The sequence below is a fragment of the Gigantopelta aegis genome, chromosome 1 (assembly GCF_016097555.1).
Source record: "Gigantopelta aegis isolate Gae_Host chromosome 1, Gae_host_genome, whole genome shotgun sequence".
In the NCBI taxonomy this organism is placed as follows: domain Eukaryota; kingdom Metazoa; phylum Mollusca; class Gastropoda; order Neomphalida; family Peltospiridae; genus Gigantopelta; species Gigantopelta aegis.
The window spans coordinates 31507362-31534519 of NC_054699.1; the positions used below are offsets into that span (position 1 = coordinate 31507362).

Here is a 27158-nt window from a genome sequence, read left to right on the forward strand (position 1 = left end):
ATAGGGCGTAGGCGGTTTTGGCCTTAGTCTAGGTGCTTGATCTGACCTCGTCTCCTCTCCGACCCCCGCCTGGTCACACCAAGGTTCGGAATATGGTTGACATCTCTTTATAACATACTAAAGAAGTTTTCCTGTGAGGCCTGGCCCAACCTTTCCTCCTAACCTCCTTGGGCCTAAAGTTTTTAATTCATTTAAAAAAAAAAAAAATTTATTAGATTAGCCAATCCAAATTTGCGTCAGTTAATTTATATTTTAAAGGTTTAATAGTTATAATTTTAATTAATTTCATAGGCGCTTCAAAATTTTCTCTTTTCCCCTTTTTAAATTATTTTTTGGTCTTATTCAAAATTTCAAAATTCACTTTTAGAAGACTTTTAGGTAATTCCTGTCCCGAATTAGGCCACAGATCTTATCGGAAGTCGGACTCGGGATGGGCGTCTTCGAAACCCTAGTGGTATATGAGCACGTTAATAGAGGATAATAAACGAGTTACCAGTTATTATCAAATTTATGTCCCGAGTGAAATAATTTTCAGTTGTCACGAGCTTTAGCGAGTGACAAATGAAAATTATTTCACGAGGGACATAAATTTGATAATAACTGGTACCGAGTTTGTTATTCTATTTATTACCTCAGCTATTTTTCTCTAAAAGCCTTTAATTTCGACGCACATGCACGAAGGCCAACCTGTACACGAACGATGTAAACCACTTTACGCATTGTTCTGAGAATTACTATAACGTTGTAATTTAATCACGTTCATAGATAATTTTAAAAAACACAAGTTCTCTTTATTCTGCTTCCAAATTTATAATGAACTGCATTAAAATGATATTTTGTTATTAATTTAACACCAAAAAAAGAGACCCATAAAGGCATTTTGTGTCATTTTGTGTGTTTGTCAAATCATGATGACGTCATATTTAGTACCGACAAAGTCATTGGTTTGTAAGCGTCAAATTGTCCAATAGTATTGTTCGTTAGACCAATGCATCATAGTTTCTCAGTGAGAAATTATGATTTTTATTTTCCCTGTTATGAGTGACCGCTGGGGTAATAAAACTAGTTATTTATCCATCTACACAATGCAAGAATCGAATGACGTCACGTCGTTTAATAAAGAGTTTGCGTTTACGGTTTTCCGTTTTCGGTGTTAAAGGGACATTCCTGAGTTTGCGGACATTTTTAAGATGTTATCGACGAACAGAGACTTTTTAACGAGTGTAATTACATATCAAATATATTTTTCTGCATAATATATTAGTGGGTGTATATTAAACGTGTTCTAATATTTATACTATGTTAAATTTCATTTTATTTCCTATTTTATACGAAATTATTTAAAAAACAAAATCCAGTTTGGGCTTCTTACAAATATTAAGACGACCAGAAACACATTGAATATACAGATAATGATATTCTAAACAAGAAAACATATTTAATATGTAAGTTTAATCGTAGAAATATTATATTAGTCGGAAACATCTTACAATGCAGCAAACTCAGTAATGTCCCTTTAAACTTGTAATAAAATTGTAGTTTAATGCAATTCATTATCAATTTTCTAACAGAATAAATAGAACTTTGTTTTTTTATTTGTCCAGGATTTTAATTTTTTATGGCAAAACTCAGAACAGGGTACAGTGTGTAAAGTCATTTTTACATCTTTATATATATATGTGTACCGACCAGTGATCCATAACTGGTTCAACAAAGGCCATCGGAAAGAGTGGCCCATGTAGTGGCGACAGCGGGTTTCCTCTCAAAATATGTGTGGTCCTTAACCATATGTCTGACGTCATATAACCGTAAATAAAATGTGTTGAGTGCGTTGTTAAATAAAACATTTCTTTCTTTTTGTGTGTGTGATTGTGTGCGCCTGCGTGTGAATATATGTTACAAAACTAGTATGTAGCTAAGGGGGACAAAGTGAAAAAGATTACAATCCTTGTTTGAATTATCTCTTTTATATATATTGTGAAGCATTTAACGTCAACGGTAAAAATTGAGTCAGTAAATATTGAGACGGGGTGGTGTGACAATCATTCCAGAATCCTCCCGTCGGTGTTTGTGTATATTGACTGACACCTGGGTTAAGTTCAATAAGCCGTTTGTTGTATTTTGTACGCTACACGTCATAAAAAAAGTCATATATCTTATCCAGTCATACTAGAGACAGCGAAGAATGCGGTTGTGTTCAGCGAACGTCGAGGTTTCTCTCCCCCCACCCTTGGGGCTGTGTTGCGCGAGCTTGGTCCTTGTATTACGGTGACAATAGACCGAAGCGCCCGAGCAGTAGGAGGAGAAGGCGTCCCAAGGCGGCTCATGGGGGACCAAACTCGGCGGCTCAACCGCCAAGGGCGGTCCCTTCTGCTTCAAAGAAGAAGTCAAGACCGGCAGGGGCGGTTCAGGGGGGCCAAAACCGGCAGCTGAACTGCCGGCGGCGGTCCCTTCTGCGGCGCCGCCCCCCCCCCCCACTACTCAGAAGCAGCAGACGCCAGGAGCGGCAATGGTGAGGCCTAAACTGTCAGCTCAACCGGCAGTGGCGGCCCCTCCTCCTGCAGCACCAGCGCCGATGGAGACAGGACATGTTAAAGTGTCGTCAGCTCCAGCCAGCCCACCGGCGTCTCCACGTGTTGTTGCGATAGCTGGTGCAGAGCGGGACGCCAAGAAGAGGAAAGTGTCGGTTCAGGACCCGTCTGACACTGCACTACTTGGCAGATCGCCTGCGACAAGCTTCCTGGACGGTACCGCGAGTGTGTCAAGGGGGGAGTTCACTGCTACCTCCCAACTGCCAGGCCCCTTCATCCCCAAGAGTTGGAGACCAACACCATCTGGTCAGGGGCGGTACCAGTTCCAGTACGTCGAGAAGAGTCGCACCTTCTACTTGACGTCTGAGCGGAACGGGGTGTATCGGCAAGGACTGCTGAAATCAGACATGGATAATCCAATCGTCCATCGGATTATTAGGCTGATACTTCCAGAAGATTACCCAGCCTTACTTCGGGGAGAGAGCTACATTGACCTGCCTCACTTCTTTCCGAGGTTCCGAACCGATCACCCCAACATCTCGCCATGAGTTCCGCCAAACCTCTCCTAGGGCAGGAACCTCCTTTTTAGGGCTTAGTTGGACTTTAAATCTTTTGGCCGTGGTTCAAAATGTTATGTTATTATTTTTATAAATAGTCCGACACACTTTACTTTGGCAGCCCGTCTAAATTGCTCAAATCACCCTAACAACGTTTTGGCCGAGCACTCTAATATTATTTTTTGGATTTTAAATTTTATCCATACATGAGTCGAATGTAGCAGCTCCTTTTGGCTTTAGGTCCCTCGACATAACTACTAAATTCGTATTCCAAATTCCGCCCACCTTAAACTCACCCCCCCCCCCCCCCCGGCCCGGACCATATAGAACGGACTTTAAACTTTTAGACCTCCGTTCAAAATTTTATGTAGAAATTACTTCTCTTTTTTAATATTATTAAATAGTCCGACCCTCTCTTCTTTCTCTTATTTATTTTTGGACTGTCCTTCTAAAATGCTCCAAATTATATCAATATTCGGCCGAGCAGTCAATTCCTTTTATTTTTGGCTTGTAACTGGGGGATTTTGGTGGGTTTTTTTAATTCTATTAACTTTTTTTACTAATTGCTATTTTCAAAATTCTGCCCATTTTTAACTCTAACACACACACACACCCCCCCCCCCCCCCCCCGTCTGTGACATTGAAATGGAAATATCCCGTCTAAAAATAGATTAGACCTTGTCTGCTCAACGGTTTTTTCTTAAACGTGCGTCCGTTTTTCAGAAATACGAAAAATGCATTTTGTGGTATTACAAACACCAGGATTACCAGGATTACCAAAAAACACTTCAGGTGAATGGAAATGTATATTCTAAATAATAAACGGTAAGTAAAGTGCAATTTTATTTCTGAAAAAAATGGGTTTAATAGCGAAAAACACGCCGTAATGGTTAACAACTAGCCGTAACTAGGGTGTGTCCCTTTAATGCAATATTTATATTTTTATCTATGTCGATTACTAATATTTTTATAGTCTCTCATAACTATATATGGAGTGGCTCAGTTTTATTTTAGATGTTATTGTGTTTAGTGATGTTTTATGTTTTAACTGAGGTAAGACTTTAATAAACAATTTGTCTGTCTGTCCATCAAATGGAATGACCATGCAGGCCAGTAGGAACCGGTTGGGGTGGGGGTCATGATGTGCACCCCTGCCCCCCCCCCCCTCAAAATTAGCTGTAATCCACGTAAATAAACGTAGTGATTCGTTTGCAACTCCTAATGGCTGTTTGGTAGTAAAATGCTAATATGAATAAATGTTGTTAACCAGATTCGGACATTTTCGTTTAATTCGGGACTATGCCCCCCCCCCCCCACCCCCACCCGATAAAGAAGATGTAGGTGTTTTTTGGTGGGGGGAGTGTGACCCGCCACTAGAGGGTGTGTCCACCCCCACCCACCTTTATTCCAGATATCGTTCCTACGGGACTGACATACAGGAACCAATGAAAATAGTTTGCCATCATTTGCCGAAAAATTACTGTCTGAACTTTTTAACCAAATAATTAACTGTAAAGACAATTTTAGCTCTTATGGAAACATTTGTGGAATGTAAGTGCTCGTTCTTAAGCAGTTTTTGTGTGGTTTGCTTGCCGAATGCCTCCGAAAAAGAAATCGAGGAAAGGAAGTAAAGGAGAACAATCACCTCGGACATCGGACAAGATGGCGGACAACGCGATGGCTACAGGTACTCAGCAATTAATCCTTCATTAAGTGTCCCAAACGTACAATACCCGATTAGTCAAATACCAGTAAACATGAACAATTTGCAGTCTCAGCAATATTCACAATATCCAGTAAACTCTGTTCAGATGGTTAACGCCCGTCCCGCATCTCCACCCCCACCCATGGCGGTCTGGATGTCGAACATTTCTACTCAACTCAAGCAGGTTATTACCAGACTTAATAAGCTTGATTCGATTGAACTGACAGTGAATTCATTGAACAGCAAAGTCGGTTTATTTCAAAAGAGGTTGAGGGTCTAAAGGGGAGAGTTGCAGATATAGAAACTAGTCAACAGTTTATAAGCACAACGTTCGAAGAAGTGAAACAGAGTGTTAAAAATATTAAACTGGATGAGATGAAACGAGATTTGAACGAAGTGCGCCAATTACTTGACAAATCGAGATCTGACCAAAAACTATTGCATGACAACATCATTGATTTGCAGTGTCGTTCGATGCGGGACAATTTATTATTCTTTGGTATTAACGAAACCAGGCTAGAAAATGGTTCTACGGAAAATACACTGGATATTATAAAAAGTTTTATTCGCATATTGAGTCAGATGCTTGCATATTGCGTGCCCACAGGTTCGGAACCTCAAGAAACGGCAGGCCAAGGCCGATAGTGGCTAGATTCGGAAACCTCACTGAACGTGAAACCGTGAAGAAATCATCGCGTGTTTTGAAGGGATCGGACTTCTTTGTTTCGGAGCAATTTCCAAAAGAAGTGAACGACACTCGTAAACTGCTAGCTCCCTATAGGAAAGAAGCTGTCCTATCTGGCAAACGTGCAGTCGTGAACAGAGACAAGCTCTATATCGACGGAGTTCTCTTCCGGCAACCGCCGAGTTCGCGCGATTCAAGCAACACTGTTAACACTACTCACGGTACAGATGCATCTACAAGCCGAGCTGCTGAATAGGACAGGCCGGAGAATGTTAATCGACTTCCAAATGATTTCCGTTTAAAGACTTTGTCATGGAACATTCATGGTGGCTTACATGAAAAACTAAATTGTACAGAATTTGTAAACTTTTTGTGTACATACGATCTTATTTTTCTTACTGAATGTTAGATTGCTAACGATTTTGTGTTTAGTCTTGATGGGTATGTGTGTAAAGCGTTCCCCGTTAAGAAAAGAAAATATTCCCACGGTGGTGGTATTTTTATTATGTACAAAACAAAACTCATACCTTATGTTTCAATAATTGAAAATTGTTTAGATAGCATTATTTGGATCAAATTAGATAAAACATTGAATAAGTTCAACCAGGATATCTTTATAGCTGCTGTTTATATAGCGCCTCAAAAATCTTCCTATTACAGATTATATGATTGTGATCTGTTTATAGAATTACAAAAATCAATTAAGTATTATTCTATGACTGGGGATGTGTTTTTATTTGGAGATTTTAATATTAGAACTGCATCTAGAGATGATTTTATTAAATTTGACGAGCCTCATGTTAGCTTACTTCATCATATAAACGATCTAATTAATTATTCTAATGACGAGGAGTTATCACCAAGAATTAACGCTGATGGAGGGCAAAATAATTATGAGTGTAAACTTTTGAACTTATGTAAAGCTACTGGATTGCGTATCGTTAATGGTAGACACTCTAGCGGTTTTGCTAATGATTTTACGTTTCATAGTCAACAGGGTGTAAGTGTTGTAGACTACTTATTATCTACTAGTAATAGGTTTTCTATGTTAGAGAAATTTATTGTATGTAACTTTAATCAGTATTCTGACCACGCACCATTGCATGTGACGTTTGCTTTGAAAAATATAGTAATGCTTAATTCAAATGTTACCTCAGTTGATGTAGATACCGATATGAGTAAACTTAGTAAATCTAGATGGTTTGGTGAACATAAACAGGTATGCTTGGAAGCAATGAGTTAATATTGATTTATTGAATGCATGTGTTATAAATGTGGAGACAGGTTCTCAGCGAGATATAGATAAAATGGTCACTGATTTTATTGATATACTTCATGATATAACGGATCCTTTTTTTAAATGCGATAAGACACGCAATTATATGCCCACGGTGGACAATATAAAAACTAAAACTACTGATAAACCATGGTTCAATAAAGAGTGTAGGTGTTTATACAACCAATACTTAGAGGCATTACGTATTTTTAACTCTAAAAAATCTCGTGAAAATAATGATAACTTGCATATCTGTAAAAATGCTTATAAAAAATTAGAAAGACGTCTTAAAAGAAAATATCATAGTTGGCAGGGAAATCAGCTAGAATATTTGAGAATACATACTCCTAAAGAATTTTATCGTAATTTCTACAAATCCAAACGGCAAAAGTCTAACGTACCTTTATGTGAATTTGTTTTATCATTTTAAAGAAGTAGTTGAAACAGAGTCTAACACTTCAGGAAAACAGGCTGAATCAGATGAGGACTTTATAAATTATGAAAGTTTGTATGAACAACTAAATTGCGAAATAACTGATGATGAAATAATATTGGCGATAAAAAATTTGAAACGTGATAAAATTGCTGGTTACGATGCTATTTTAAATGAATTTCTCATTGAATTCAAAGAGCCTTTAATCCCTATCATTAATTTTTTTTTTAATAAAATTTTAAATTCGGGTGTCGCTGTCATTGTTCCAGTTTTTAAGAAAGGTGATACGTCTGACCCTAATAACTACAGAGGCATTAGCTTACCAAGTGCTCGAGGAAAATTAGTTACTTCTATACTCAATAAGAGATTGTTAGATTGGTCGGATGAGTTTGATGTTGTTACTGACGCTCAGTTTGGCTTTCGTAGAGGAATGGGGACAACAGATGCTATTTTCTCATTATACGCTATCATTTCAAGAACGCTTGCAAGTAAGAACAGGCTCTATTGCTGTTTCATTGACTATAAAAAAGCATTTGATTATGTAAATAGAGTAAACTTGTGGGTTAAGCTTTTTAAGATTGGTATTAGAGGCAAGCTTCTTAAAGTTATTAAAAGTATGTATACATCTATAGTGTTACGATAAATGGATTTCGTTCTGAATTTTTTAATAATGATGTCGGTTTAATACAGGGAGAAATTTTGTCCCCCATATTGTATTCTTTCTATATTAATGATCTAGAAAATGAATTTATTTGTAGTTCATGTTCTGATTATGAGTTAAAGGACTTAAGCCTTTTTCTATTATTATATGCTGATGATATGGTTATTTTTGCTAAAAGCGTTGAAGGTCTAAACAATGTTGAATACGTTACACCAATATAATACAAAATGGAGTCTCTGTCTCATTATTGCAAAAACTAAGATTGTAGTGTTTAGAAACGGTGGTACTATAAAAGATTATGAGAGGTGGTATTACAATGGTGTTTTGCTTGATAATGTAAAGCAGTTCACTTATTTAGGCTTAACTTTTAATTATCATTGTAAATTCACACCTGCTATTAAAATCATTACAGACCAAGGTCGAAAAGCTATGTATGCACTTAAAAGAAATACTAAATATCTAATGTTGAATTTAATGACGTCTTTATCCTTGTTTAATACGTACATTTCAAGTATTTTGTATTACTGTTGTGAAATATGGGGATACTATAAAGCTAACTCAATAGAAAAATTACATTTAGATTTTTGTAAGGATATTTTATCCACAGTCCTATGTACGCAACTATCGTATGCTAAAATATTGGTTCAAATTACTTAAAACAAATAACTGTATATTGCATGCTGCTTATGATGAATATTATGGCAGAGAATTATAAATCAGTGCAAGCAAAATCTTACAGACATATTACAAACGTCGACTAAATGTTCTTATCTTTATAAATTCTTAGTAACGGATATGGTTTTACAGAACTATCTTACGAAATCTATTCCAGATTTGTATAAAAGGTGCATCACAAAAATTCGTTGTCTTCACATAGGTTAGCTATTGAAGTTGGACATTATAATAATGTTGATAGAATTAACAGAGTCTACGTATTTTGTCAACTGGGGGAGGTTGAAGATGAGTTTCATTGTATATTATGCTGTCCATATTTTAACGATTTAAGAGTTTTATATATTAAAACATATTATAGAATGCGTCCATCTATGTTCAAATTAATACAGTTACTAAGTACAAATAATATTAAAGATTTGTGTAATTTAGGTAAATATCTATGGAAAGCATTCAAAAAACGTGAAGCATATTTTATTGTTACTTAGAGACAAAGTCGAATTACACTTATTCTATTATATTCTCCTTTGATTGATTGTAATAATGCTATGTTTATATTGTTATTCTTATTTTACACCTTTCATACGTCCGTCAACATATTATTTGTAATTACAACTGATGAGCAGTTACTGCTCAAAGTTTGAATAAAGAATTGAGTTGACAGAACTTAGACCTGTCCTTTTGTTTCAGTCACTGCAGCTGATTGGCTAATTACCGACGCAGACGATGATTTGTCACACCAATCAAAGCGCTCCGTCCAGATACCGCCCAGTACTACAGAAAACCCCTCAACAGAACAAAGCAAAGGTGAGCAACATTTATTTTAGGCGTCTTATCCAGAAAGTTTAAGGGCAGACAGTATAATCAAGGTTCAAGCTGTCCTGGGCACAGACCTCATCTATCTGGGCTATTTGTCCAGGACAGTGGATTAGTTGTTAGTGGTTAGTGAGAGAGAAGAGGGTGTAGTGGTCTTACACCTACCCATTGGGTCGTTAAAATTCGATCTGGGCGGGAGCCGGTACCGGGCTGTGAACCCAGTACCTACCAGCCTTATGTCCCATGGTTTAACCACGACACCACCGAGGCCGGTTGTTTCCCTATAAAGAATCTCATGTTTTATTGAATTGTTTCTTATTTTTCAGATGTATTTTACGTCATGGTTGGGATTGTTTCTGGTACTATACTTGTGGTGCTGTGTGTTGGTCTGTATTGCTGGTGGAATGTGTAAATCTTATTTCTAACACATCAATATTTCCCTGGTATTGGGATGATTGGGATTTTATCAGCTATGCTTCTATAGTCCGTCCCACAGGGAACGCCTTTTTTCATACTATGGAATTTACTACAAGTTATTTATTTCCGAGCCGATTGATTTGTAAATTGCACACAAAAATAGTATTTATTTGTTATTTCCAATATACTTTTACTTTTCTTCTTACGTCAAACTAAACTGATTTTATTCACCAAAAAAACCCCTACATTTTATAGAATGAAGGGACGGACTAAAAGGTCTAACTACACAGATGTCATTTGCCATTGAAATCCATGTTAAATTTTCCAAGTTGAAATGAAGCTTGCCAATAGAACAGGTTCTCGTTGGCACTAACAAAATACACCATTGCGAATATACATTATAATTATAAGCATTTATTTTCACTTTAAAATTGAGAACATTTCCATCACATTTCTTTTTTGCTAAATGACCGCATCTGGCTGTAGTACCGGTCCGAACCACGTGTTCAGGAACCCAGTCACACCTACGGCTTCTTCCGCTATACAACCATGTCCCAAGACATTAATGCACACAATATTGCAATATAACGGGCAAAACCCAGCTGAAACCCTTGCCATTAAAAATACAAATTGTTTTAATTCTTCCCCAGTTACTAGATGTGAATATGTGAAACATAGCATGTCACAATTAGGAACTATAGTGAGTGAACTCTCATCCGGAAGTGAACTGTGTAGTGAGACATAAACTCTGATAATCCCAAAGGTTATGTCGTTTTTTTATTCCCAAATTTTGCATAGATTAAAATAAAAACAAGATAATAATACAATAATACACCAATAAAAGTATACAGGCCACTCCTATGGAGTTATGAGAGACTTTCAAACGATTAAAAGACAATCAGAAATAGTTTAAAAAAATATTTACAAGAAGTAAAACTGAAAACTATAAAATATGTATAAATATATACGAATAAATGTTTTTTGCAACGTAATAAAATAAGATGGCAAATTTTGGCAACCCCTAGTTCGTAGGATCCATACCATAGCTATTCCATAACCTAACGGATACGACCCGCAAACAATAATAGAATAGAATATATGCTTAACGACATCCCAGCACGAAACATACGTCGGTTATTTGGGTGTCAAACTATGGTAAACGCAAAGCATGAAGTGATGATCAACATCAATATAAATATGTAAGAGGTAAATAACGAAGGAAGGAAATGTTTTATTTAACGACGCACTCAACACATTTTATTTACGGCTATGTATGGCGTCGGACATATGGTTAAGGACCACAAAGACATTGAGAGAGAAAACCCGCTGTTGCCACTTCATGGGCTACTCTTTTCGATTAGCAGCAAGGGATCTTTTATATGCACCATCCCATAGACAGGATAGCACATACCACGGCCTTTGTTATACCAGTCGTGGTACACTGGCTGTAGCGAGAAATAACCCAATGGGCCCACTGACGGGGGTCGATCCCAAACCTACCGCGCATCAAGCGAGTGCTTTACCACTGGGCTACGTCTCGCCCCACAGAGGTAAATAAAAGCAATGTAAAGAAATGTGTAAAAATTACAAATATCACAGATAGGTAAAATTAAAATTTAGAATAAAAGTCAGTATCACGTATAAATTGTAATATAGGTTCCGGGAATAGAAAGGATTCCATTACATTTCTTTGTCCAAATATATCTTTTCTAGTTTCTTTAAGATGATTGCACTCCACCAAAATGTGGTGCACCGTCAGACTCAAACAATAAAGTCAATCTTATCATTAATGTTTGGTATATATTTGTAGTAGAAACACGTTAAAGAAAGGTATGAACAATCAAATATAAAGTTTAAAGGCGCAGACGCTAGTTTCAACCCGTGAAAATTGACGCTATGTATCTGTGCTGTTTAAAAGGGGAAATATCGTCCAGAAGCAGACTAGAGCTTGTTTCGATAACCATTACGTGTTAGACGAACGTACGTCTTTAGAATGATGAATTTTCGGGTATTAAAAAGCTTGGATGACCAGAACCACTTCTAAATACTAAAATACCAGAACACGTGCATGTACTTCTAATTTAAATGATCAAAAACGGCTTTAATAGTGAACGATATGTCGTAGTGTTTAAAAACTAGGTTCTGTCACATTAATAGGATAAACTAACGAAAGAAATATATATTCAAACTCCATGAGCAGATGATATTCTTCACTATGTGTAAGCATTGCTGTTTTTCTTTTACAAATCGTAAATTTTATTATTCTAAAACATTTTACACATAAAATATTTCGTTAAAAATGTCAATTCATTTATAATCTGTTAAAAGATTAAATTAATTTAAATTCTTCTCTTAAATGAAACTTTTTCAATCGCCTTTTGATGACTTTTAAAAAAATGTCTAGTGTCACGTAAATTCTCAATGGAACCTGTCTGTGCTCGGGTAGCACCGTCAGTAGCATGTGAATCGCCATCAGTCGTGAAATAACCAATGTTCAGTTTGTCTTCGTCCACTTAAAATTCATTCACGCATTTTTCTGCATATAAGCCCTCATTGCCGATGGAATCTGTTGTCTTGTAATTTCCTATCCTGTCTGTTTATGTACACTGTTTTGGATCCAACATAATTGGCTGAATTATGCATTCCACGCTTGCTTCCAACAGGGATACCAGCTGTGGATAAGGAATCGCGAAATCCTGTAATTCCAACTGATGTATTCATAAGGCCAACATGTATCCCAATATTAGGCTGAGCAGCTTTCTGACCTCGTGCAGTGTGTAAAGTGACTTCTTCGTACAATTTGTGCTTCTTCGATCTAAAATGACATAGCTCACATTTTAAACCTAGGCGCCAACACATACCCCATTGTTGATAGGACTGTTCGTCATGAATCGGTGACCACATATGAAGATGCACCTCGACTCGTTGACGGCTTAGCCACTGCATCAAAGTCTTCCCCGGACAGCCTGGTACAGGTAGGTGATTTGGTGGCATTTGGGAGCAGTGTACTTTCTTTTTGGTGATGGAGTTTGTGACCAATTACATATACATTTTTTCTGTTAGGGGGTCTACCCAAAACTTTATTTTTCTTGGCAGGGGTTTTCCCCATAATAATTTGTCAATGTCAGTATATAAATTTAATTTTCTGTAGTCTGCCCCAGTGTGACAAAAACATGTTCTCACTTTTCAAAATTATCTGACTGACAAATAATCCTGCCTCTGGGAAAACATTTGCCAGGTCCGCAGAATACCCCCCACTGAATACTTTGTCCTGATATGTAGTAACAACACACTGAAACAACATGCTGTTGTGTCATGGTGGACGTATGGCTGCTAGTGGTTACCCAATATGCCAAAGATACTCCAAATAGAGCAACAGTTTTGTGATAATCACTGAAGTAATTAGAAAATGTTTTCCACATTCCACAATTTTCAACTTTAAAATCAAATGTAAAAATTGAGGGACAGGTGAGGTGGCCTGAAAATACCCCCATGTATACAGTATGATATTACCAGGTTTAGCAATCAGTCAGACTTGGCCTAAAATAGAAATTTTTATTTAAACAAAACAATTCCAGTGTATCATACTAATAATTTTTTCCCCATTTTTTACAGGCCAAATCAGACCCATACAGTGACACTCCTCAAAGAGTTATCTCCCCTTGACCAGTCGTCACCATATAACCAAGTGACTTTCGTGAAGTGCAAAATGTTAGTATTCATGTTGGAGCAATAGCATTTATAAACCGAAAAAAAATATTTGTTCTTAAGGTTGCAGAGAAGTAAACTGACCAATGAGCGTCGTGTTGCCCACGAAGATAGTGCTTCTAAAATACACCCCCTATTTGAATAAAATAATTTATGAGTTTGAAAATAGGTAAGAAATTGGACCTTTGACAGGAATCGCACCTACATTTATAGTGCACAGTTGTGCTGTATGAGATCTCACTTTCCATGAGTGATTTGTACATGTCGAGTATGAATACATGGTCAGGGTGGAGAGACTTCCTAGCAGCCGTGAAATGGCAAAATGGGGGGTGCCTCCAAAAATAAGAGATTATTTCCAGATTTAGGTTGACATCACCCAGTTCAGACATACTTGCTGCTCAAAACAAGGACTGGCCATCATTACTACATGTGTGATTCACCTGGGAAAATTATCTTTTTCTATTTTTTTAAATTTATGTTAATATAGTGGACAGCATTTTATGATTTACTTCGCTGCTACCTTTACACTATAAATGTCCTGTATTAAAACTTACTTTTTGATACATAGGTAATAACACATGATCAGTGAACCTTAGATAACATTTACCATCAAACCTGCCTCGGTGGCGTCGTGGTTAGGCCATCGGTCTACAGGCTGGTAGGTACTGGGTTCGGATCCCAGTCGAGACATGGGATTTTTAATCCAAATACCGACTCCAAATCCTGAGTGAGTGCTCCGCAAGGCTCAGTGGATACATGTAAACCACTTGCACCGACCAGTGATCCATAACTGGTTCAACAAAGGCCATGGTTTGTGCTATCCTGCCTGTGGGAAGTGCAAAAAAAAGATCCCTTGCTGCCTGTCGTAAAAGTGTAGCCTATGTGGCGACAGCGGGTTTCCTCTAAAACAAAACAGTGTCAGAATGACCGTATGTTTGCCGTCCAATAGCCGATGATAAGATAAACAAAAATCAATGTGCTCTAGTGGCGTCGTTAAATAAAACAAACTTTATTATTTTTACCGTCAAAATGTATCTAACGAGCGAAAGCTTTCTCCTTTTAATGATATATGTATTATATTTTAATGTTTGTAATGCCTATGAACTGTATGTTTACGGCTAATAAAGTTTATACGAGTGTCGCCAAACCCTTTGCCCCCCCCCCCCCAAATTGCCTAAATTGGTACATAAATATACATAATTATATCATATTCATGATTGACTAAAATTAAGAAATGTTAAATAATAATAATAATAATAATAATAATAATAATAAATGTAGCAAAAATGGGCGAATAGTTTTAAAATTGGACTTTTGCTTACATATGTAATGTCTAACCTATCATGCAGAGTTTGATCTAAATGATCTTTCTAGAATTTAGACGACCAAAAAACAGCACACTCAGTGTTACGTTTATATTTTCGTGGCTTTGAAGTGGTGAAATACCCTCTAAAAATAGACTAAAACTCTCGACTCCATAACTGTTACCTCTCAGACGCACGTGTGTTTTTAAAACTTAAAGAAATGCAGTTTGTGATATTAAAAACACCAAGATAACCAAAAACACTTCGAATGTACGGAAAATGATAATATACACAATAAAATCAAAGTAAAGTATGATTTCAGTTATCAAAACTGGTTATAATAGTAAAACGAATATGCCTTAGCGTTTGAAACCTTTAAAGGGACATTCCTGAGTTTGCTGCAATGTTTAAGATGTTATCGACTAACAGAGACATTTTAACGATTGTAATCACATATCAAATATATTTTTCTGCATAAAATATCACTGGCTGTATATTAAACGTGTTTCTGATTGTTCGAATATGTGTAATATATTATATTTCATTTTATTTCCTAAAATATCGTTTTTTCGTATGTACAAAATGAAGACAAAATCCAGTTTGGGCTCCTTACAAACATTAAGACAACCAGAAACACATTGACTATACAGACACTGGTATTCTAAAGAAGTTAATATATTTAATATGCAAGTTTTATCGTAGAAATATTTTATTAATCGGAAACATCTTACAGTGCAGCAAACTCAGGAATGTCCCTTTAAAGGGAATGTCCTGAGTTTGCTGCAAATTTTAAGATGTTATTGACTATCAGAGACGTTTTAACGACTGCAATTACATATCAAATATATTTTTCTGCATAAAATATTAGTGACTGTATATAAAACGTGTTTCTGATCGTTCTACGATTTGTTAAATAGGTTAAATTTCGTTTTATTTCCTAAAGTATATTTTTTCGTACGTACGAAATTATTTAAAAAGACAAAATCCAGTTTGGGTTTCTTACAAATATTAAGACGACCAGAAACACATTGAATATACAGACACTGATATTCTAAACAAGAAAATATATTCAATGCGTATTTTTAGACGTTAAAAGATTTTATTAGTCGGAAACATCTTACAATGCAGGAAACTCGGGACAGTCCCTTTAATAAGGCATTCAGTTAATACGCATTTTGGCGGGATTTAGCTCAGTCGATTGAGTGCTCACTTGGGGTGCTGGCGTAGCAGGATCGAACCACCTCGGTGGATCCAACCAGTGCACTACAACTGGACAAAGGTCGTGGTATGTGCTTTCCTGTCTGTGGGAAAGTGCATATAAAAGATCCCTTGATTCATTAGGTAAAAAACATGTGGCGGGTTTCCTCTGATGACTGCGAGTCAGAATTACCAAATGTTTGACATCCAGTAGCCGATGATTAATTAATCAATGTGCCCAAGTGGTGTCGTTAAACAAAACTGACTTCTTCAATTAATACACAATGCAATAAGGTGCAAGCTGTGGCCTGTACATATTTATATATTTCACACTTGACATATTTTTAAATCAGGCCTGACGGACAGAATATAAACCTTGGAGGAAAGCGACATAAATATAAATAATGCAGGACAGTACCTCGTCTGAACTAAGTTGGGTGACAGTACAAAAACAATAGGGACACAATAATAGAGGTTTATACACAATCATCAAACACACTTGAAACATAAACACACAGACCTCGGTGGCGCAGTATGGTTAAGTCTTTGGTCTACAGGCTGGTAGGTACAGGGTTCGCAGCCCGGTACCGGCTCCAACCCCAGAGTGGGTTCTTAAGGGCTCATTGGGTAGGTGTAAGGTCACTACACCCTCTTCTCTCTCACTGGCGACCAACCAACTAAAACCTAACCCACTGTCTTGGACAGACAGCCCAGATAGCTGAGGTGTGAGCCCAGGACAGCGTGTTTGAACCTTAACTGGATATAAGCACGAAAATAAGGTAATGAAAGATAAGCCACAAACAAAACAACTTTTTCATAATTTTTCTAGGCGCACACTGATCCTCTCCCTCCCCTAGGTACAGGTCTGCAGTTTTCTAGCTAGCAATAAATAGAGGGGCGCTGCGTCCTGCCCCCGTGCTGTGCCCCCCTGCCGTGTTTGATCACGCACCGCCCCTGATTATCGCCGCCCTGCCCTAATTCATTGTGAAACAAAAATACGAAATCTTGCTTTACTCTCAAAGCGTGTACAGTGTTGTTACGAGTCTGAATTCCCAACTAAAAAACGTTTGACAATACATTGTTTGGCCACCGCTGTGAAAGCCGATAGCAGTAACGTGGTATGTTTTTTCTTTAGTCTATATGACTGCAGACGAGCTGACAGGCAGTCTTACAAAGCTTGAATGCGAAGTAATCCTCACACTCTCACGCACATAACCACACACCACCTAGCAAACACCAAGTTAAAAGTAGACCATCATGATAAACTTCGACAGAACGTCAAATCTTTGAAAGTAATTTTTGCCTTTGCAAATACCCAGACCAAGATACATATAGTTTTAACTGTTGTCAGTAGTCCTTATCAATGACACATTGATTGCATCTTTATAATATGGCACAGAGTAAACTAGCAACACTGGTTATTTGGTGTATGTAGGCATAACTGTGTTTTGTTAAAAGCATATCTGCAAAAGCTATTTAATGAAATCTATCTAGACCGTGACATGCAAATATAGCCGTTTTTAAATGCACCCATGCGCGTGATGTAACCTCACCGTGGTGCAGGGGTGTAACATTCTCTTTGAGAATGGCCAATACAGCACAATTGAAATTTTGAGTAAAAGTCAGTATCTATCTGTGATATTTGTATTTTTCCACAGTTCTTTACACTGTTTAAATCTTGAATTTTTATATTGATGTCGATTATCATTTTATTTGTTTGCATTACCATAGTTTGACACCCAATAGCCGGTGTATTTTTCGTGTTGGGGTGTCGTTAAACATTCATTCATTCATTCATTCATTCATTTTTAATGCAGTGAGCAACTTGTTACAAATATATCCTCATGTCAATTTTTTTAATTTGTTTGTTCTTTTATTTCTTTATTTCTTTTTATTTATTTCTAATTTTTCTCTTTGTTTTCATTTCTTTTAATTATTTCATTTATTTATTTTAAATTACATTTGGGCATGATATTAAATGGTATAAATACTATATATAATAGAAAAAAGAATAGGATTTTTTAGAATGAATAAATATGGGTTTAGAAATTGATTGTTCCACTCCCTCAAAAAACGTTTTGTAAATTAAAACCAGCATAGATATTCCTACATATATGATATTTATGAATGTAAAAATTCAATCATATCCAGCACTTGCCTCAAAAATAAGATTTTCGCGTTAAAAATGCCCTACAATTAAATTAGCGCCCCATCAACATCCTAGCTAGAACACTGGGTCTGTAATGACGAAAATAAAAGTGGTTGAGCTTCTGAATCGCATTGTGATACCTGGGATCGATCCTCGTCAGTGGACCCATTGGGCTATTTTTCGTTCCACCCAGTGCTCCACAACTGGTGTAACAAATGCCGTGGTATATACTATCCTCTGTGCGATGGTGCATATAAAAGATCCCTTGCTGCTAATCAAAAAGAGTAGCCCATGACAGCGGAGTTCCTCTCTATATATCTGCGTGGTCCTTAGCCATATGGCTGACGCCATATAACCGTAAATAAAATGTGTTGAGTGCGTCGTTAAATAACACATTTCTTTCCTTCCTTCGCATTGTGATACATTTAAGTTTGGGTTTCTATCATATGCCTACTTAGGTAGACAAAAGTGGAGGGTTCAGCGCCACATTCCAGTTCCTGTCCCGAGTCAGAACCCCGATTTTATCGGAAGCTGGAGTCGAGATAGGCGTGTTCGAAACCCAAGTGGTAGAGAAGCACGTTAAACTAGTTATGATTGTTGATCCAGGATCAGACGGCCCTAATTTGATATTTGATATATGAATAACTGATAGTGAGATACATGCGCACATATCTCCTGCATATATGCTGCAATTTAGACAATTGCCAGTCTTTAATGTTCGATATGTTTCACAATATCTGCAACCCAACATCATATAATATGTACTAGGACCTACATATTCAACCAGTTGTCTGGGTTTTTTTTTTTTTTCATTATGTTTCACAAATTAAAAATCTACAACCTTATATTTAAAGAAGCGTCAGTTTTTAATATTCAGTGTGTTTCACAAAACGGCAACCTAACATCATAACAGATGTTCTATTTAACTAATAGTCAGTTTTTAATATTCAGTGTGTTTCACAAAATCGGCAACCTAACATCATAACAGATGTACTCTTTAACTAATAGTCAGTTTTTAGTATGCAGTGTGTTTAACAAAATCGACATCCTAGCATCGTAACAGATGTACTATTTAACTAATAGTCAGTTTTTAATATTCGGTGTGTTTCACAAAACGGCAACCTAACATCATAACAGATGTTCTATTTAACTAATAGTCAGTTTTTAATATTCAGTGTGTTTCACAAAATCGGCAACCTAACATCATAACAGATGTACTCTTTAACTAATAGTCAGTTTTTAGTATGCAGTGTGTTTAACAAAATCGACATCCTAGCATCGTCACAGATGTACTATTTAACTAATAGTCAGTTTTTAATATTCGGTGTGTTTCACAAAATCGGCAACCTAACATCATAACATATCTACTATTTAACTAATAGTCAGTTTTAAATATTCAGTATGTTTCACAAAAATTACAACCTAACATCATAACAGATGCACCATTTAACTAATAGTCAGGTATTAATATTCAGTGTGTCTCACAAAACTACAACCTAACATCATAACAGATGTACCATTTAACTAACAGTCAGTTTTTAATATCCAGTGTGTTTCACCATAACTACAACCTAACATCATAACGGATGTACTATTTAACTAACAGTCAGTTTTTAATATCCAGTGTGTTTCACAATAACTACAACCTAACATCATAACGGATGTACTATTTAACTAACAGTCAGTTTTTAATATCCAGTGTGTTTCACAATAACAACAACCTAACATCATAACAGATGTACCATTTAACTAACAGTCAGTTTTTAATATCCAGTGTGTTTCACAATAACTACAACCTAACATCATAACAGATGTACTATTTAACTAACAGTCAGTTTTTAATATCCAGTGTGTTTCACAAAAACTACAACCTAACAACATAACAGATGTACCATTTAACTAATAGTCAGGTATTAATATTCAGTGTGTTTCACAATAACTACAACCTAACATCATAACAGATGTACCATTTAACTAATAGTCAATTATTAATATCCAGTATGTTTCACAAAAACTACGACCTAACATCATAACAGATGTACTATTTAACTAACAGTCAATTATTAATATTCAGTCTCTTTCACAAAAGCTACAACCTAACATCATAACAGATGTACTATTTAACTAATAGTCAAGTATAAATATTCAGTATGTTTCGCAAAAACTACGACCTAACATCATAACAGATGTACTATTTAACTAACAGTCAATTATTAATATTCAGTCTCTTTCACAATAACTACAACCTAAGATCATAACAGATGTACCATTTAACTAACAGTCAGTTTTTAATATCCAGTGTGTTTTCTAATAACTACAACCTAACATCACAACAGATGTACTATTTAACTAACAGTCAGTTTTTAATATTCAGTATGTTTCACAATAACTACAACCTAACATCATAACAGGTGTACTCTTTAACTAATAGTCAGTTTTTAATATGCAGTGTGTTTAACAAAATCGACATCCTAGCATCGTAACAGATGTACTATTTAACTAATAGTCAGTTTTTAATATTCACTGTTTTTCACAAAATCGGCAACCTAACATCATAACATATCTACTATTTAACTAATAGTCAGTTTTTAATATTCAGTGTGTTTCACAAAAACTACAACCTAACATCATAACAGATGTACCATTTAAGTAACAGTCAGTTTTTAATATCCAGTGTGTTTCACAATAACTACAACCTAAGATCATAACAGATGCACTATTTAACTAACAGTCAGTTTTTAATATCCAGTATGTTTCACAATAACTACAACCTAACATCATAACAGATGTACTATTTAACTAATAGTCAAGTATAAATATTCAGTGTGTTTCACAAAAACTACAACTTAACAACATAACAGATGTACCATTTAACTAATAGTCAGCTATTAATATTCAGTGTGTTTCACAATAACTACAACCTAACATCATAACAGATGTACCATTTAACTAATAGTCAATTATTAATATCCAGTGTGTTTCACAAAAACTACAGCCTTACAGCATAACAGATGTACTATTTAACTAACAGTCAGTTATTCAGTATGTTTCACAACAACTACAACCTAACATCACAACAGATGAACTATTTAACTAATAGTTATTAATATTCAGTACGTTTCACAAAAACTACGACCTAACATCATAACAGATGTACTATTTAACTAATAGTCAATTATTAATATTCAGTATGTTTCGCAAAAACTACGACCTAACATCATAACAGATGTACCATTTAACTAATAGTCAATTATTAATATTCAGTATGTTTCGCAAAAACTACAACCTAACATCATAACAGATGTACCATTTAACTAATAGTCAGGTATTAATATTCAGTATGTTTCACACTAACTACAACCTAACATCATAACAGATGTACCATTTAACTAATAGTCAGGTATTAATATTCAGTATGTTTCACACTAACTACAACCTAACATCATAACAGATGTACTATTTAACTAACAGTTAGTTTTTAATATCCAGTGTGTTTCACAATAACTACAACCTAACATCGTAACAGATGTACTATTTAACTAACAATCAGTTTTTAATATCCAGTATGTTTCACAAAAACTACAGCCTAACATAACAGATGTACTATTTAACTAACAGTCAGTTATTAATATTCAGTACGTTTCAAAAAAACCTACAACCAAACATCATAACAGATATACTGTGTGATGTATAATGTTATAAGTAGCCTATATTCAAAGGTTAAGTTTTAAACACGATATATACACAAATCAGAACTGGTAGAAAATACAGATTTACCGTGTTTGTGAGCGTGCATATAATATCCACGTTTAGGTCCTATGTTTTTGTATGTGTTCACAATTTCAAATGATCGAGGTAACAAAGTCAGGATGAAAGCCTGCAAATGTGGAAACAAGCAAAATACTATTTTATTAAACCTCTAGCAGATTTAATAGTCATTTCCTACTTTGCATTCTGAACCATGTTTCGTCATAATTAAGGTTTGTAGGTAAGTATATAGGTAGGTAGAACTGTCCGAAATTAACCACGTTTTCCATTTCAATCATTCATTTTAACTTATTTCCGTGCTTACATCCAATTAAGGTTGCAGGGCATACACCTCAGCTATCTGGGTTTTCTGTCTTGGACAGTGGGTTAATGGTTAGTGAGAAAGGTCGGTGTAGTAGTCTTAAACCTACTCATTCATTCGTTAAAACTCGCGATGGGTGGGAGCCGGTACCGGGCTGCGAACCCAGCATCTACCAGTCTTATGTCCGATGGCTTAACCACGACACCACCGAGGCCGGTCACCACATTTGATGCGGACACCACCTGTTGGCTTGATATAGGATAAATAGTGTATAGTCATTTTCTAACTGACTAGCGTTGTGTGAACCTGTCTGGCAAGACGTTAAATTATCTTGATTGTGTTCCCCGTTTACCGAATAATATGGAGAAAACAAGACAGGCCATGCATTAAATAATGTTTAGTTTTTTCCTTATTATTATGCGAATGTTCATAAAATAAATTATTAAGTTTTTAAACGTATTTTACATTAAATTAAATGTAAATAAAACCCGTCATTAATATTAAAATAAGGTGTTAGGTAAACAGTTGTCCATCATCTTTCCTAGTATGGCATTATATGTATTAACACAAAATTGAAAGATGTATTAATGTTTCAGTTCTTCCAGCTGTGTTCACATAATGGATGAGAGATAATTGTTTTGCTATTATTATTTAAAAATACATTTTTTTTGTTGGTAGAGATGGACGGTATACCGTATAAAACGTTCGGTATCGCTACTGTAGCAGCAAATCTAAAATTACAGCCATTTCGGAACTGAAAACTATTCCCGCCAATCATTAAAACACTATAAAAAATATATCCGACAACATTTAGACTTGGGCGGAATGTAGACCAGTGGTAAAGCGCTTTCGTAATGCGTAATCGGTCTAGGATCGATCCCTGTCGGTAGCCCATTGGGCTGTTTCTCGTTCCAATCAGTGCACCACGACTGGTATGTCAAAGGCCATGGTATGTGTTATCATTTCTGTGGAATGGTATATATAAACTATCCCTTGCTACTATTGGAAAACTTTAGCGGGCTTCCTCTTTAAGGCTATATCAGAATTACCAAATGTCTGACATCCAATAGCCGATGATTAATAAATCAATGTGCTCTAGTGGTGTTGTTAAACGAATTTTTCTTTTCTTTTTTACTGCAATGTTTAAATATTACTATTTGTCTCATCCGTGTGGTGAGTTATTAGTAATAATTATAATATGACCTAGATATTTATAGTTGTCAACAAATTTCAGTACATCACCACACAAATATATCGAAGGCACATTGATCAACTTCAGAGTTTCTGGCTCAATACACATACAAACAGTTTTCATTGTATTATAAATTAGTAATTTACATGCAATAATTATGTAAAAGTAATAACAAATTCATATCGATGCATTATATTAAACCTATATTACCAAATACTCACGTTTTACTGTTCTCACTAGAGTTTGTGTTCATGCGCCAATCTTTAGCTACGGTTATCGTCATCTATTAGCAACTGGTTAAATTGGTGACTACGTTACAAGCTCTATAGATTTTCATACCAACTCTGTGAGACTCATTCAACTATAACGACAGGGTCCCTATACAGTATTGTTCGGGCCGTGTAGTAGCTAGGCGATCAACGACATACTGTGCTGGAGTCATGCTCGGATAGACGGACTCACAGAAACATATTCATTCATTGTATTTCTGTTTAGCTTTGTGCGTATTTCCAGTTAAGGTTCTAGAACACTACCCTTGACACACACCTTCGCTATCTACATAAAATGCGGTGTCCAATTTTAAAAAGATTCAAAACTCATAACCACCTAATAGGGTACTTTTTTCTTCTGTTTTTCTTTTTTACGTTCCCTAACATAGTGAATATTTCCGGAATGATCACCTTGAAGAATTTTGTCATTTATTACAATCGTAACCAATTTTCTGTTGTGTTTCAGAGAACTTTATCCTGCCGTGAGTTTCAGAAATATTGTGTACACAATTTTTAATGTAAAATGTATCATACGTCTATGACACGCAGACGAACAGACAGTCACGCAGATACAAATATAGAGCAGGGGTGGGAATCTCCTCGGATCAGCTGTTTTCCTCTCATGGAACATTGCCTTTCTTCACATTTTAATCGTCCTTTCCTCCAAAATGTGTCAGATGGCACAGGTTTTAACCTAGGATTTCAAGAATTTCCGGAACCCCTCTAGATTTCCTCTTGTTTTACAGTTCACCAATTCCCACCCCTGATAGAGACAAGCAGACACATACACAGTCACACCCATACTTTTGACTCTGTCGTCCGCAGAGATACGTTTTTGAAAGTGCTGAAGCTTTGTCGACCAGACTAGGTATACATTCTCCAACATCTTGAATTAGCTCTTGGATCATTTTAAAATTGGAACGTGCGAAAAACCCCACATTTTCAGGTTGATATTGGAGCATTACCATTAGCGGCCCAGGCTGATACTGAAGTATTACCACAAGCGACCGGGCAGTAACTGGAATATTACCACAAGCGGCCCAGGCTCATACTGGAACATTACCACAAGCGACCCGGGCTGATATTGGATCATTATCACAAGCGGCCCAGGCTGATACTGGAATATTACCACAAGTGACCCAGGCTCATACTTGAACATTACCACTAGCGGCCAGGCTGATACTGGAACATTACCACAAGCGGCCCAGGCTCATTCTGGAACATTACACAAGAGGCCCAGGCTCATACTGGAACATTACACAAGCGGCCCAGGCTCATACTGGAACATTACAACAAGCGGCCCAGGCTGATACTGAAACATTACCACAAGCGGCCCGGGCTGATACTGGAACATTACAAGATATTTAGTGTATGTTTGTACTTTATTTATGAAGCAGCTATGCTTCCTATTGACCTGAAAATCCCTACCTGATAATTCGCAGTGATATAATGTCACTAGGAAATGAGTTGTGCGCATGACAAATGTTAGCTCCATTTTCCGGTAGATCGTTTTCTCATTTTTCAAACACCTATTTACAGCAATATTTGTTGAACTGCATAAATAAATATAACATTTACACTTCCTGTAACATCAAATTACCTCATATTTTTCAAGTCTGCATTATTCGCTCCCATTCGGAACTAGTTAGCGTTTTTATTTAAACATTTTGAAACAAAACCGCAAGTTGCTTCCTGCAAATAATGTTTACATTTGGGAACAGCGTATGACATCACCGTCACTAACAGCCAGTGATGTAGATCTTCTTCAGTTCACACATAAACTTGAGTTTATTTTCACAGAAAAAGGTACAAAAATTGTAATGTGACACAACAGACTTTGAAATATAATCAAAGTATTTTATTTAAAATTTGAGAAACACATAACGTTTAGGCTGGCAATGCCACTCCCATGATGCTTTTGGGCACCTGCTATTGTCCGACTTCCGGAAGTAGTTTTTACACGATAAAACTAATAGTTTCTATACCGCTTTTGTATAAATACTATATATAATAGAAAAAAGAATAGGATTTTTTAGAATTAATAAATTTGGATTTAGAAATTGATTGTTCCCCTCCCTCCAAAAACGTTTTGTAAATTAAAACCAGCATAGAGATTCCTACATATATGATATTTATGAATGTAAAAATTCAATCATATCCAGCACTTGCCTCAAAAATAAGATTTTCGCATTAACAATGCCCTACAATTAAATTAGCGCCCTGCCCCATCAAAATCCTAGCTAGAACACTGTATACATACACATACATACATATTCATACATATACATTCGTAAATAAATAGATAATGGCAATAATGGATAGTGTATATATTTTCATTTGTAGGAAGCTGTAGTTTTAGAGTTTATGGAATTTGTTAATAATTTCTTTTATTAATTTGCATAATTTCTTAAGGGCACTTATTTTATTATTAATTTATTGTGTTTTGTACATAAATTAACCCAGGTACTGAAATAATAATCGGAGTGTTTTCTTGGTTAATTGGCAGGTATATATTTAGACAGTCCCCAGGCACTGTGTCTAGACAGAACAGAACAGAACTTTATTTCTCCCAGGCCGTTACATAACGGCATATGGGGAATATGAATCAATATTTGACAGTGACAAGATGGGTTTTACAGGAGATAAATATATATGTATACAGTACAATGCATATATGTAATAAATTCACAATGTAATATGCAATGGTATTAACACAGCTATGTATGGTGTGGGACAATCATCATACTGCACATGCACAGAAATATACGCAAACACTCATACATATACACGTATACACGTATACACATACACATACATACATATACATACACACACCTACAGATATATATACATATACGAATACAAACACACACATACATGTACATATATATATATGCATACATACATATTCGTAAACAAATAGATAATGGCAATAATGGATAGTGTATATATTTTCATTTGTAGGCAGCTGTAGTTTTAGGGTTTATGGAATTTGTTAATAATTTCTTTTATTAATTTGCATAGTTTCTTAAGGGCACTTATTTTATTATTAGTCATCAAACGCTTATATTTCAGCATACTGGGTTTAATATAATAGTATGGCTTTAACAATGAGTGACGTAAATTTACGAAAAATGTGCAGGTGAATAAATAGTGAAATTCATCTCCTGTGTCATTTGTGTTACATAAGGTGCATGTTCTGTGTTCCACTGGGGTTTTGTTCCAGGGCCCTGTTTCAATAGGCATATAATGGTTGTAGGTTCTAAATGTTAGTAAAGTAGTCCAGGACGTTTGTCATAATAGGATAAGATATTTCTCTAAACTAACATTTTCTTTAAATATAGCGCACGTTTTACCTCTTGGTGATGTAGATATATCACTATTCCATTGTTTGTAGATATTGATCATTTTGTCGTAGCTTTACGTGGTCAAGAAGCAGCTTTATAGAAGAAAGGTTCTGTGTGAACCAAATATCGCTTATACCCAAGTTATTAAATATATCTTCCACATATTCCAT

At 35.9% G+C, this 27158-nt stretch overlaps 2 protein-coding genes and 1 long non-coding RNA gene across 3 annotated transcripts in view; 1 reads left to right on the plus strand and 2 right to left on the minus strand.

The window, feature by feature from the left end:
- The window catches only part of LOC121375863 (excitatory amino acid transporter 3-like), a 26352-nt gene extending 24025 nt beyond the window's left edge, over positions 1–2327 (minus strand). The window contains exon 1 of the mRNA XM_041503578.1: positions 2171–2327. Within this exon, the coding sequence (XP_041359512.1) occupies positions 2171–2327 (157 nt within the window). The remainder of the gene's footprint in view (positions 1–2170) is intronic.
- The window catches only part of LOC121373720 (excitatory amino acid transporter 1-like), a 95160-nt gene extending 71416 nt beyond the window's left edge, over positions 1–23744 (minus strand). The window contains exon 1 of the mRNA XM_041500470.1: positions 23594–23744. The gene's annotated coding sequence lies outside the window, so the exon portion shown is untranslated. The remainder of the gene's footprint in view (positions 1–23593) is intronic.
- On the plus strand, positions 11273–25718 carry LOC121373731. Its single transcript, XR_005958118.1, has 3 exons — positions 11273–12728; positions 13369–13464; positions 24108–25718. It is a non-coding gene; the product is annotated as an uncharacterized LOC121373731 (long non-coding RNA).
- Positions 25719–27158: the final 1440 nt, after the last annotated feature.